The sequence below is a fragment of the Babylonia areolata genome, chromosome 20 (genome assembly GCF_041734735.1).
Source record: "Babylonia areolata isolate BAREFJ2019XMU chromosome 20, ASM4173473v1, whole genome shotgun sequence".
In the NCBI taxonomy this organism is placed as follows: domain Eukaryota; kingdom Metazoa; phylum Mollusca; class Gastropoda; order Neogastropoda; family Buccinidae; genus Babylonia; species Babylonia areolata.
In genome coordinates this window covers 13,333,816-13,349,201 of record NC_134895.1, presented here as the reverse complement: position 1 = coordinate 13,349,201, position 15,386 = coordinate 13,333,816, and the positions used below count along the sequence as shown (strand labels likewise).

The 15,386-nt window shown below is 39.3% G+C and overlaps 1 protein-coding gene across 1 annotated transcript; it reads right to left on the bottom strand.

Annotated features, from left to right (window-relative positions):
* Positions 1–1,667: 1,667 nt before the first annotated feature.
* Positions 1,668–14,135, bottom strand: LOC143295181 (trimeric intracellular cation channel type 1B.1-like). Its single transcript, XM_076606754.1, has 5 exons — positions 13,139–14,135; positions 6,929–7,106; positions 4,931–5,115; positions 3,571–3,658; positions 1,668–2,005 (listed from the first exon to the last, which is right to left on the bottom strand). Exons 1-5 carry the CDS (start codon positions 13,263–13,265, stop codon positions 1,696–1,698), a joined length of 888 nt encoding a protein of 295 aa, XP_076462869.1. The 5' UTR covers positions 13,266–14,135; the 3' UTR covers positions 1,668–1,695.
* Between the last annotated feature and the right edge of the window lie 1,251 nt (positions 14,136–15,386).

Here is a 15,386-nt window from a genome sequence, read left to right as displayed (position 1 = left end):
TTTTCTATTTTGCGAGTCAAGTCTTGGCGTTTTATTTGTTGTTTGCATAGCATCTGGTGGCTAAAAAAAAAAGGGGGTGTGGGGGAGTGGGGGTGGGGGGCTTTCAACCTTTCTCAACTCTTTCTCATTTCTTCCCGCAGGACTAACCATTCTCCCACCCCCACCTGGCCCCTCTCATGACACAAGATCCATCTTTACTTCTGAATATGCTAAAACAGCATTCCAAGAGCAAATTTTCAAGCATCCCTCTATCCATTTCTAAATGACTGAGGCAGAAACATGCATGTCTGTGTATTACCATGCCTAAGCACAACCCCTTCAATACTGTCAAATGCCATTCATCAAATAAAAAGAAAATAAAAAGTTAATTTTATAAAACAATTATAAACAATAAACAGATAACAAAGAAATGATTAAAACTGCAGTGACACCAACACAAACAAGTAAAAAAAAAAAAAACCCCAAAAAAACCTGATTTGAACAACCAACAAAAAATAAATCCTTCAATACTGAAAAGACAAAAAAAACAAACAAACCCAAAAACCAATACTCCTCCCCATCATATAACCACACAGACCACTGACATGTCAGAATACAATCAGCAGATCTCCCAAACAATCAATTCAATTCAATCTAATCACTCAGCTGACCAGAATGAACCATATCAGGGTTGAAGACCTGTCCAAACCAAGAAGAAGAAGAAAAAAAAGTTAGAGAAACAATGATAAAGCTCAAAAGACCAGTTCAAACAAGTGTTGTTCAGTCAACCAAATCCAAACTAACAGAGAATACTCACTTTCATAAGAACTGGATAACGGTCACAGGTGAACCGTTACAGGTAAAGATCTTCATGGACTCTGCAGTTAGAAGTGTGCCCCTGATGTTCTGCAATGCCCAGTGGTCAAGAAACCCAGCTGACCACAAGGAACCAGGGCTGAAAACATTTAGTACTGTGAGGTACATCACACCATGAAGCTTCTTCATCTATCACTTGACGAGAGTGGGAGAAAAAGGAGGGATCTGTGTGCAATCTGTTGAGAAGTCTCCTCTTTTCCGTTTCCAAAACAGACATAAGAACAAACTTCTGACTGGGGTGCATCTGGAAGACGTTATCATCAGTTTGAGAGCTCCATTTCTCTTGCAAGAGATCTCATAATGTATGCTGAACTTTGGATTCGAGATGTACAAAACCGTTGTGAGGATTTTGTTTGTTTGTTTGTTTCTAATTTGTGCCATTCTTAGCCAGTTGATGAATAATCTTGTACTTTTGTAGCTTTGAATGCAAACATTGTTTGACAATACAGAAAGCCACATGAAGAATGACTACCAACAAATGAAACCATAAAGGCGGAGATCTCTAACATTCTGGAGTTCTCAATTACTGGGCTGCCATGAATTTTGAGGCCCCTCATTTTTAAAGAAACTCTATTTTTTTCTCCTTCAAGCTCTCACAACAAATCACAGGCAAAAACTATGTGCGTCATCCACACCAGTACATATACTGATAAAAAAAATATTGAAGAATTTGGTTAAAGCATTAAAAACTGTAACAACCCATTCCATCTATGCCATTCTGAAAAAATATCTCCCCCAACCCCACCCTCCTCTCTGTATAAAAAAAAAAAAAAAAAAAAAAAATTCAAAGACATAGCACCTCTTTCCACACACACACACACACGCGCCATGCCACACACACTACTCTTTCTTCTTCTCCTCTTTGGACTTCATGCCGTCCCCACGCAGCGCTCCATCTTTCTCCTCCTCTTTAGCCGGCTCTGAGGTGACGGCTCTGCGCAGGGCGTCCCCCATGCCCCCCATGAAGACGGCACAAAACAGGTTCTCCAGGGGAGCGGAGGGGTCCGTCAACCCCAGCAGGAGGGAGGACAGCTTGAAGTAGACGAAGAAAACCACCACCCCAAAGTAGACAAAGGGATGAGGCATTCTGACGAAGCCCAGACGTTCGCACAGGAACAGGACGGAGGCCAGGAGACACTCTTTCGTCACGCTGCCAAGGGACAGAGACAGTCAAAGTCGTAACCTTGGGGTTTTTGTTTCCTTGGTTAAATTCCTCTTCTTTTTCTTTTCATTTTTTAAATCTGAGAGAGAGACTTATTTTCAGAATGGTCATATAAAAATTGTGTGCATGTGTGTGTGTGTGTGAGAGAGAGAGAGAGAGAGTGTGTGTAAACATGTGTCTGAAGCAACATGAAACAAGCCACACACATAAACTGATGAGGACAGATAAAAAATATACAATGGTAAAAAATGAAAGATGACTGCTGAGTCTACAGAAATTACAAACGGAGAAAGTTTAAAAAAAAAAAAGACTGTAGATTGTACAAGACTCACTTTTGATAAGGCTCACAATCCAAAGTCTGTTATTTTACAGCCTTCAGTTTTTATAAACTTTCTTCTTTCTATCAAAAACGGTACAAAAACAATGCATACTTCCATGCCAAATGTTTGCTCAAAAACAGAAACTGAAAGATAAGCCAGTGCTGCTGCTCTGTCTCTTTATTTAATTCTTCTTCTTCTACTTCTTTGTTCGTGGGCTGCAACACCCACATTTACTCATATGTACACGCGTAGGCTTTTACGTGTATGACCATTTTTACCCCGCCATGTAGGCAGCCATACTCTGTTTTTGGGGGTATGCATGCTGGGTATGTTAATGTTTTCCATAACCCACCGAACACTGACATGGATTACAGGATCTTTAACGTGTGTATTTGATCTTCTGCTTGTGTTTTCACACAAAGGGGGTTCAGGCACAAGCAGGTCTGCACATGCCACATATGTTAACCTGGGAGATTGGAAAAATCTCCACCCTTTACCCACCAGGCGTCTTTACCGAGATTTGAACCCCGGACCCTCAGACTGAAAGTCCAAGCCTTTAACTACTCGGCTATTGCACCCATCTTTATCTAATTCAAAATCATGATGTGAAAAAGGGCATAGCAATACAAGGGTGATCAAACACTTAAGTGCTGACACACATATTCATGTTTTTGTTTTTTTAATAACCCTCTCACATTATTATAGTACCCTCTGTGGCTGACTCTCATGTTTGTTTGCTGACTGTTGTCTTCTGCTCATTCTTCTTATCTTTCTTATTATTATGTTGTTCACTGTCTACCTTCCAGTCTTCCTCTTTTCTGAAGACATAATTCATATGATCATATATGAGTCTGATCATAACCAGCCAGAATATCTATATGAATATCCCTGTTAATGCTTCTGTTTACTTGTTGATTTTTCTTGATGATACTTTACTGAGTGGTCCCAGTCTTCCTATTTAAGCCTATAGCACACTCAACTCTGAGTAGGAGCCGGCTGCGGTCCAACAATTAAATAAATCCACCTCCGCTGGGATTTGAACCGGTGTCCTCCCAGCTGTCAGTCTGTGAAGCTAACCACTTCACCATCACGGCTGGTCTTTCTCCACTTCTTAGAATTATTGCAATCAGGCAAGCACACACACACACACACACACACACACACACACACACAAACTCTAAAATCACAAATGTGGATAGACATTAAGCAAAAGAACGAATGATGCAAACTCACAATGTAGGCTGCAGAATCTCATTTGAGCCAGGGACCCACACACCACGGACTAGGCGTTCAAAGTTTTTCATGATTCCACTGCCATTTCCTGCACGGTCACAAACACCACCAATGTAGCATTTTCTGTCTAAAGAACGAAAAGAGGAAAGAGCCATTGAAGGAAAGCAAAACAAAACAAAAAACTTCTATGACAGCTGTGAATCTAATGAAAACCATTCTCTCTCCTTGAACAGTTGAAGGCAAAACATTCATTTCTGAGACAGGTTTTGGTATCATTTCATATACTCATGCACATCTCTGTGTGTGTGTGTGTGTGTGTGTCTGTGGAAGTCAAGATTTTGATGTCAAGATTTTATTTCATGATGGTATATTGAATAAGCAACTACTGCTTTAATTAAATTTTTTAAAATATTTTTTACATCAAGTCTTCAATGGAAAAATAGACAAAAATAAAGGTCAGAGAGAGAGAGAGAGACAGAGAGAGAGACAGAGAGGCAGAGACAGAGAGACACAGAGAGAACAGATAAAAAACAACAACAGCAACAACACACACCCACACAACCTTTTCTATAGTATTACAACACTTTGCTGTTGTGAAACCCTCCCCTATGATACAGGCAGTAGGCCTGGCTCAGTGAATATGTCTTGTCTTGTCTTGTCTTGTCTTGCCTTTGACGGTACCAATGAGCACTATGACATGGTATTTACAATATATTTTCTATATATACTATTCTATTATGACCCTCTATCCATTAACACAGGCAGTAAGCCTGGTTCAACAAAAACGTCTTGTCCTCTCTTGTCCAGTCTTACCTTTGATGGTGCTGGCGAGCACGATGATGTGGCATTTATTACATCTTGTCTGCAGTATTAATACTATATTTCTGTGACCCCCTCTCCTTTGACATGGGCAGTAGGCCTGGATCAGTAAATACACCTTGTGTTATTTTGTCTGACCTTTGATGGTGCCAATGAGCACTACGATGTGGTATTAATAACATATTTTCCATATATACTATTGTGACCCTCTCCCCTCTTAACACAGGCAGTAGGCCTGGTTCAACAAATACGTCTTGTCTTCTCTAGTCTTGTCTAGTCTCACCTTTGATGGTACAAATGAGCATGATGATGATGTATTCACAACAAATTGTCTATGTCTATTATGCTATTGTGACCTTCTCCCCCTTAACACAGGCAATAGGCCTGGTTCAACAAAAAACAGCCTTGTGTTGTCTTGTCCTGTCCTGTTTTACCTTTGATGGTGCACCTTTTCCACAGCATACTATATCACTGTGACCCCCTCCCCTGGCCTGGCTCAGTGAACACATTATGTGTTGTCCTGTCTTGCTCTCCGTCTCACCCTTGATGGTGCCGATGAGCACGATGATGAAGTAGGAGTCCGGGTAGATCTTGGCGGTGCTGATCACCCCGTGGTAGACCTTGTGGGCCCGCTGCACCTCCTTCAGCATGTAGAGCAGCAGCTTGACGGGCAGCAGCTTGGCCAGCTTGTAGACCACGTCCATGGGGAAGTAGTTCACGCAGTACCTGAAGAACAGTCAGCGTCACCACACCCAACACCGTCACTCTCTATTACCCTCTTCCTCACATTGACATGAAGGAAAAAAACAAAACAAAACAAACAAAAACAAACAAAAAACCATCATGTGTTTGTTATTATCATCTGACCTCACCACAGTTTCAGTTTCTCAAGGAGGCGTCACTGAGTTTGGACAAATCCATATTAATTCATTCTACTTTTTTCTACTCCAGGTATGAGTTAATGATTAAAAGAGAGAACCTTACACCCCCATTTTGTGTGTGTGTGTGTGTGTGTGTGTGTGTGTGTGTGTGTGTGCGCACAGAATAGAATATATTCTACAAGATAGAATACATAGATAATTAAACTGAAAAACATATGGTAAAATAAAATGAAATATGGTGCCGGTCAAACTCAGGAGAAAGGGTGAGACTGGTTTCCTCTGATGGCATGAATGGTTATGGCGCTTATCTGCCAAATCTGTGTCTTTGAGGGTTTGGGTTCGAACCAGACCACAATAGACTGTCATCATGATAGGCTTGCTTTCTTTTTAGTGGGGCATGCTGTCAGGTAATACATCAGTTTTCCAATAATAACGAGAACTAACAGAAAAACAAAAACAAAACAACCTAACAATTCTGTTCTTCATGACTGTTTGACTAAAACAATGCAATAGTTTCTTCTCAGAGCAGATTAATGCGTGAATTCCAGCATGTCAAACATTACCTGGAAAAAAAAAAAAAAAAAAAAAAAAGTATATGATGCCCAGCCATGCTGATTTTGACAGAGATTCTCCAAACCAGTTTTTAAAAAAAAATTTTCTTTTTTTTTTTTTTTTTTTTACACTGCTGTTTGTGACTGACAACTGTAACCTGCTTCACAGGATTGGAAGACAGACTGCACACTGAGCTCAGGCAGGAAATTCTCCACTGCAAATCTCAACATGAAAGATCTCACAGACTGATACTCCAATCCCATCCCCTCACCTCCCGCACCCACTCCTCCATCCACCAAGTTTGTTCATTCTCCTTACCCTTGAGTCGCACTGTGTGTTCAAACAGCACTTGTGTTTTGATTTTTTTTTTCTCCCTTGATAAATGAGTTGTTCACTTGTTATTTCACCATAATACATTTATCATCAGTCAAACACCCAACACTGTTGTGTAGCCCCCTGCGAAGCATGCTCTGCTATACATGGTGCACACTTAAAATCATATACAAGAAGGCACCTCTGCAATGACAAGTCCTACATTCAACATATTCCAATATTGGTGCGCTCACAGGCAGACTTTAACTGCAATCCAATCATCCCCACAGACTTTCTCGCAGTCCCAAAACACAATTGCAACTCATTCTTCTAAGATCTTGGGGGCCCTTAAGTCAGATTTTTTTTGCCAATAATTTTATCAAAATAAGTGCAAGACCACACTGACACACAAGTTAAAAGTTTGGCAAGTCATGAGCTGTTCTGTTGTTGTTTTTAAAACATCAAAACAACCACTAGATGTCTGATATCTGAGCAGAATGGCCTTGCCATCCCATATACAGATATAGATACAGAATACTTTATTATCTAAACAAGAGAAATTATTTGTGGTGTATAACACAAACAATACATGAAAATCAAAGTCATTCAACATATGTACATAAAAGACATAAAATGTTTAGATGTCAACCTGGGACAACCCATTGCATACAATCTATAATCACAGTAGACAACAAAGACAACAAGGACAGAAACCTTTAAAGGGTAACGGAGTCAATTATATATACAGCATCACAGCCACATGCAGTGCACTGACAACCCAGCAATGTACTCACCAGACAATGGAGGCAGTCAGCACTGCACGGTGGTCCTTGAACGGGGAGAGCAGCGGTTCCCCCAGCAGTAGATTGGCAATGATGCTGCCAGCAAAGCAGATCAGCATGGACGCCAGCCAACTAGACAGTGGGTGTTTGCGCTGAAACGGCAGTGTTTGACCTCCGGCTGCTGGCTGGGCTGTAGGACACCAAAGGTTCAAATCTGATTATCTCTTAGGTATTTTTTTCACACCAACAATCTCATCTTCCCATGTTTCATGGATGGGTACAGTCTAGGGGGAAAGAGCAGAGAAAGAACTGGGTGAGGTAGAAAACTTTGGAATACAAAACTTTTGCAAACCATAATTATTAATATCCATTTCAAAGGAGCTGTCATTAACTGGAGTATTAAGCCAATCACTGCCAGAAAATTTAGTAAAAAAAACAAAAACAATTTTTTTTTTTTAACTTACCGCTTGGAAATTCTGGGGTAAAACTTCTTTTTTTTTTTTTTCCAATTCTAGCACAAAACGTAATAGGAACACAGAATAAAAGCAAATGACTTTGTGAAGGAAAATAATTGTGGATTCTATATCTGGGCTTGGTTCCCAATTATTTTGAACCTAAGTAACTATTCAGGCATCTCAAAGTAGAGATAATAATTTTCATGCATTAAAAAAGTGTATTTCCATCTTCACAGAATGAAACCCAAAAAAGAAAACCCAAAAATACAGCTGGAAATAGCATGCTTATTCAGTTATTGTCTGATAAATCTGTGGAAGAAAATAAAACAGCTCAAAGGTTTATGATAACATTAACAATCACAAGCCTTGTGCCAATTATAATAACAGTTTGTCAGACCCCTGCCGGAGTCTGCACTAGTTGGGTCACGGTTAAGTATGTGTAATTAAATAACAGTTTCAAGCCAGCACAGAAAGATCTGTTTGTATGAGCATGTTGCAAAGGCCATGTTTTGTTTATTAAAGAAATGTCGGAAATTAATGTTACCCACTGATGTTCAATTAGAATTAGCTGAGCAAACTGTTGTACCAATTCTATTAAACGGCTCGGAGATTTGGTGCCCTCAAATGTGTGAGCTAGCCAACAAGCTCCAGGCTAAATTTTATAAGATGATTTTGAAATTACGGAAGGCTACTCCCACACATATGGCCTTAGGTGAACTTGGACAGTATCCTCTTAAACTTAAGCAAAATGCCAACTACTTCATTTCTGGTACAAGCTGACAGACCAAGAAAACAGTAATAAGTTCTTTAGTGTGATGTGTTGGGTTTTTTTTTATTTCAGTTAACAGAAAGAGACATTTACAAATCTGATATTTGATTTGAAAGTATGACACATGAAATCTAAGTCTATAATAAAGCAAAAGTTGAGAGACCAATACATGCAGACCTGGAGTGCAGAAAAAAATAATAATAAAATGTATTATAACTACAGAATACACAAAGACAATTTTCAGTTTGAAAAAATATATTCCAATTCTCCCAGATAATTACAGAACTATAGTTATGAAGTTTAGAACTCTAACTCACAATTTACCCACACAGGAAGGAAGATTCTTATGTGCTGACAGACATGAGAGGGTTTGTAGGAAATGTAATTCAGATGAATTGGGAGACAAATTCCATTACGTCTTTGAATGCTCGTTCTTTTCAGACACCAGAAAAGCATTCTTAAAACCATTTTTTTGTAAACGACCCAACAGACTGAAATTCAGTACAATCTTTAATTCCTTGAAGAAAAATGAGTTGTTGAAACTGGCAAATTTTTTGAAAATTATTATTGAATTTGTGCGGTAATTTTGATGTTCTTATTCTTTTTTCTTATGTCAGGATAACAGTACTAAATGCAACAAGTAATATATTCCATGTGTATGTGGTTTTGTGTGTGTGTGTGTGTGTGTGTGTTTTCTTTTCTTTTTTCTCTTTCCATATATTGAACTGCAGATTATTTATTTGCGTGTGTGCATGTGGGCCCTGCAGGGTTTCTTTTCCTAGGGTGTTTGTTTGCATGGTGATATTCATGATGTGGTCATGATCGCGTAGTGGTGCACACTTGACATTTTTACCTTCTTGTTTTTCACTCTTTCTTTTTTCTTTTTTTTAAACCCAAATTGGGTTTCTCAGATTAAAAATGATTTTTGAACCTTTGAACCTTTTCAATCTTTGTATTAAGTTGTAGTCATGTAAGTGAACAACTTCACAACAAATGTGGAAGTCAACCATGTTCTCTGAAAGTGAGCCGTCAAGGTTTTCTTCTGCCTAGGACTGGGAAGATCCCCTACCCCCCCCCCACCCCCACCACACACCCCCTTTAGAGGAAAAAGCGCTTTGATGAAATTCCCTTCCTCCTCACAACCTGTAACTTATCCAACAAAGTGTCTGATTAGCCTCCTCTACATACAAAAAGTTGGTAAACTGATCGGTGACAAAAAGCTTAAAAAAACACACCCAAAAAACACATGATTCCTGTCTATCATCTGTCAAACCTAGGTTTCATGAAAATCATGGATTATTGGCTGTTGTCATTCCTGGCAGATGAACACTGTGAAAAAAAAAAGCTAACCGATGGTCATGGCCTTGCCCCCTTACACGCCCACTGTCTGGTCTTCAACCTATCATTTTACACCACTCATCTATCTCACTTCCCCCTCTTCTCAAATTCCATGAAAATACCATTCTTCAAACTCAGTCATGGTCTCCTTCACTGTCAGTCAAAGTCAACCACTCAAAAATGAATAAGTGGACAGATGGACTGAAGAAAGTGTCAAATGTTGCTGTCAGTTTCGTTACTATCATTAATTAAAATTTTGTGATCACCTTCAAGTTCAAAGGAATCATAAGACAAAATAGATCCATCTCTTACTGCTATACTCATATATGGAATAATCATTTGCACAGCTTGCAAAGTTGTGTAAATCATTTGACTGCGACAACCGTCTTCACTTGACAAAGTGTCTTGCACCTTTTTGGCATGTGAGGCAAAACCTCTTTCCAAGTGGTCCAATTAGCAAATCATTATTAAGAAGAATTGGGTCTTCCACCTTATGAATGCTCATTTAAATAGTATGTCTATTATCAAGACTCTCTGAACTAACCATTCTGTGTGTGTGTGTGTGTGTGTGTGTGTGTGTGTGTGTGTGTGTGTGTGCGTGTGTGTGTGTCTTTCACTCTTTGTTTCATTTAACCTCGATTCACTTAAAGTTTGTGTGTGTGTGTGTGTGTGTGTGTGTGTGTGTGTGTGTGTGTGTGCAAGTGTGTGTTTGTGTGTGCAGGGTTTTAAGATTTTGTGTCAGTCATCAGTTAACTCACTCAGTACAGTCAGTCCTCTCTTCTCCTCTACACAGACCCCTCGGATGTCCAGTGGGTGTCTGGATGACCCAACCTTTAGCTTCCGTCGTCAGAATTGTGGTTTTCTTTGTCAACATTTACCTCTTTGCAGACTTCCGAGCCTTCCGACTGCAATATTTTGATGATGGTAATTGGGGTGAAACGCTGTTAACGTCATCTCTTTCGCCTTTCGTATGGAGAGAGTTAATGCATGATGCATACATACAATGTTGACATAACTCATCAATGTGGCAGCTAGTCAGCCACTTGACTGAATATTTTTTCATAAAACTGGTCATGCTATAAGGGTTTTGTAGATAAATTATCTTATTCTCCTGCAAAACAATCACAATCAGAGTTTCAAACTCTGTGAAAAATATCAATATGATCTTTACTGTTGTTGCTCTGCAGTTCAACATCAAAAGCAAACACTGTCAAAAAACACACCAAAACTTCTACCAAGCTGGGAAATAAAACAAGGTCCTTTACACAAAGGCATCTTCGCTTGCATATTGAGAACTGCAGAGGAATATGGTGCCAATTTAGCTTTTTACTTTCCCACCAGTCTCCTTGATTAAAACTGAAGATGGCTTTGATGCATGCACCGTAAGAAGTTATCATCCATATCATGAAGCATGCCGCCAAAAGGAGCTGCCCAATGTTGAGAAAGATCAAATATGTATTCAGAACATTTATAATCCAGTTCCATTCTGTACACGACTGGCGACTCTGAATTTCAGGGATTTCTTCTACATTCGTGGGCAATATAAATTTTGTTGATGTTATGCAAGAGTGTAGCCCTTTCGAGTAAAATCAAGATTTGATCAAGATAATTATGTAAAACTACAAACACACTTTTACGTGCATGGCCATTTTTATTTCAATGTTTCAGCAGCCATTCTTCATTTTCAGGACCATGTCTCCACAACCCAACTTACACATACTGACACTGATAACATTAAGTGCATTTGATCTTTTTACTGTGTACAAACAAGAACAGAAAACAGGTCCGCACATTATGCAGGCATGGTAGTTGAGAAATTTTTGAGACATTTTGCAACTGGGAAGATCTGGATTTCCACAGAGGAAAATGCTTTCTAAATTAATGGTATCAGACCAATGCAAGTGACAGTGACACTGCAGATCTTCTGATGTCTTTCAGCTGTACTGTTAAAAGTGTTTTGCTTTGAGTGTCACTTTTTTGACTCACTTGTGTAAACAAAGTGAGTCTATGTTTTAACCCGCTGTTCGGTTGTCTGTGTGTGTGTGTGTGTGTGTGTGTGTGTGTGTGTGTGTATGTCTGTGTGTCTGTGGTAAACTTTAACACTGACATTTTCTCTGCAAATACTTTGTCATTTGACACCAAATTTGGCATAAAAATAGGAAAAATTCAGTTCTTTCCAGTCATCTTGTTTAAAACAATATTGCAACTCTGGGATGGGCACAAAAAAATAAAAAATGAAGCCTAATTATATGCAAACTCCATTTACTGTTATATTTATAATTTTTGTATTCTCTAAACTTGGCACTTTGATCTGATATTCTGAGCCAACAACAAGAGCAGTCATTATTATCATTTTTTTGTTCAAAAAGAAACTTATTTTGCTAAGCATGGAAGTTTTATTTATTTTGCAAACGTTTTGGTGCAGAGGTAAAAAAGGGAAATTACTCTGTAATTAATGCTAAGGGACTTAATTCACTTTAAACTGATCTCTCTCATCTTAAACATTACATTTTGAAAGTATACACAATACATAAAAAGTTTGGATTTTTTTTAATTTTTTTTTTTTAGAGTATCACAAGTGAGTCTTGTAGGCCTTGCCTCTCTTGTTCCTCTTTGTATTAACTGGACCATAATAATGTGAACATTTACTATCCAGTGCAATGAACATAAGTCAGTGTTTCAACACTGCAGAACAAAGTATAGTGATGACTATTGTAGTTTGCATATTCATCATGACACAGCAAACTTTAATGAACACACAGTCTCTCTCTCTCTCCACACACACACACACACATGTATACTATTTCAATTGCCAACAAGTGTGATGAACAAAATACATATTTGGGGGTATGGGGTGGCCTGACAGTGACAAGAGTTGTGGCTGTTTTTTTTCTGACCCATCGATTTTCTGGTGAACTGGTCCGAATTAATGACCCATGGTGCCCTGAACCAAACATAAACTCTACTCTGTGTGTGTGTGTGTGTGTGTGTGTGTGTGTGTGTGTGCGCGCGCACACACACACATGGGCATGCCTATATATATATATATATATATATATATATATATAGAGAGAGAGAGAGAGAGAGAGAGAGAGAGAAAGCGAGAGATTGTGTGTGTGTGTGTGTGTGTGTGTGTGTGTACATCATTATATCATACAATCATACCTTTTCATTTATTTTATTTTTTCTTCTTTTTTATTCGGGAGGGGTTGGGGGGCGGGGGGGGGGGGGGGGGAGACTGGTTGGCACAGTATTACAGTAAATGACAAATCTGATTCCTATTGCTCAGCGGAACTATAGAGATGCAAGCACCATGTGGTATTCCAGCACATGTCCTGATGTCTTGTTTGTTTTTTCAGCTGTCTTCACTACTTATCTAAGAATGACCTCCCTTGAGATGAGCGGTCACATTTGCCCCAGGACAAAAGGTGTGTTAAATCACGCATGTCAAGACTACACAGACCAGAGCAACATAAATCTATTTTTAGGGGATAAAATCAACGAGTGTCTTGTGCACCAAAATATGCATTATTTGCTAAAATTAGTCTCTGAAGCACCGCGCGGACGGTGCTCACCAACGCATACTTAGTCCGTAAATGGTGAGGCTTACTGATCGGAAAACATCCGTGCTTACTATCTTTCCCAGGTTCGTCCTCTCACCTTGCGAAACGGCGGCATCGTCCCTCACAGCCATACAGCACAAAATCATATGCGCCAGATCGAAATAAGGATACATCTTCAGCTTCGTCACCACCGTTGCCACGTCCAGAAAGTTTTGCAGATCCATGCTGAAAGTTGAAATAAATGAAGGCAGAGACGAAATGTGACCACTCGACGAAAACAAAGTTATGTGGAATATGTGGCCCCCTTATCTGCCAAAAGACTGCTCTGACCTAGAACCGACGATATTCAAGGGAGGCAACGCACAAGAGTTACGGCGTGTCCTCTTTTTAAACACGTGCGCAAGTTTCGCTTTTTCAGTTTTTGAAAACAAAGATTATCTATGCAGCATCTGTATAGGGTTATACACTCAAGAAAAGACTTCCTCCTCTCCCACTTCAAGTGTATTCTCTCTGGACTTGGAGAACGAAATCAAAAGTGTGGAAAAAACATTGATTTCCATCCCGGCAATACCATGAATGATCACACCAATCTTTTACTTACTTGTGTCGCACACACTTTTTTTTTTTTTTAATGGCCAATTATATGTTGTACATACAACAGTGGAGCAATGGGTAGGGTTCTTTGCGAAACACCCAATCGCGCGCGCACCTCTGTCTGGAATGAAAGTTGATGATGTTCTCATTACTATATCGCCGGTCATTGACTCGATGTCATTATAACCAGTCTGTCTGTGCAACCGGCTATTAATTTCCAAACTGACTTGGTGATAGTGGCTGACTTACAGGGGTTATAGATGAGCTTCAGTCTCGAGACCTACGCCATGAAGATTTTCCCTTTCACTGCCACTGTGTCGCGTTTCAGCATCAGCCAGGTATAGAACACCCTGTCACTGAAATGTGACCCAGCAGATCATGGGTCTGTTATCCATGAATCTACTGCTCTTAGGAGTAGGATAGGCTATAGTTATTAAGTCATAAATTGGGAATCCCCAGTTATTCTTAAATACCATCTTTTCTATGTTTACAACACAAGGGAATGTTGCACTGGGTCTAAATTGCAAAATCATGCACAATAAACGTATATATGTGCATACAAACTCGTACATACAATACAAACGTACATACATACATGCACACACACATACATCCATCCATACAGCAGCAGAGTGAAGAGAACCAGAGGGTACATCGATTAAAAAGATGTCAGAGAAGTATCAGGTTGCAGTTCCAGATATGACATGGAAGCAGAGACAGGCAGCTTTGTATTTGATTCTTTGCTCTATGGGTAACCAGTGCAACTCTTTTAGAAGGGGTGTGCAGTGTGCAGATCTTTTTGCTTTATCTGATAAATCAATTGAGGGCAGAGTTTTGCACCTGCTGTAGTGGTCTGATGAGTGCTTGCGGACAACCGATGAGAACAATATTCAACACTAATGAGCTGATGTGGAATATTATGGGAACCACAGATGAAGCTTTAATTGCATGCAAATGCAAACTCATCTGGGACTTTAGACTGAGTTCTGTGTGCTCTGTCATATGCTCATTTTGTACAACCAGTATTATTTATTTATTATCTTTCACAGTTCACGCCACATTACACATGTGGGGACTGGGTGTGTGTCTCTCTCCCATTCTTCCTGACTAAAAGTAGTTTTGAGATGCCTCAAACCCAAGCCTTTCACAAACTGTAATGATCATGTACTGATCAGTGACAAAGTAAGGCAGGGTGTAACAATTCAAAGTATTTTGAGCATCACTTTACTGTTCAAAACATGCTCTTTTGAAGTCACCTGTTAAATAATTACACACCTTGTTGATTAATGAACTCATTTCTTATTATTCCCCCTCACCCTTTTCAGTCCTGCATGTGTGAAGCCCTTATCTGTCATAACATTCACTTACAGCTTACTGTTATGGGCCGTAAATAGAACTATCTTTCAACTAGTTCTTCGCTTGTTCCCTAAAGATTTTAACTCGTCAAGTTGGCTTCTGTGGCTTGGAGTATTGGTTTCCAAATGTCATGTGATTAGTTTTCCCTCATCTTCCTTATCCAGTTAAACTATTGCCAACTGGCTTCTTCACAATACAATTTATTTTGCATGGACACTGAATCAATGACAAAGATGCCATTATTTCAAGTCTGATGCAAAAACATCCGTCCTTTGATGACTGATGGAAGTCAAGTCTCACAGTTAAGATTTTCAAACTAAACAAGTCATGATGTTCATTCCTATAGTCAGGTATTAACAATTATACTAGCAACATGAAATGCTGCTTTAATTTAC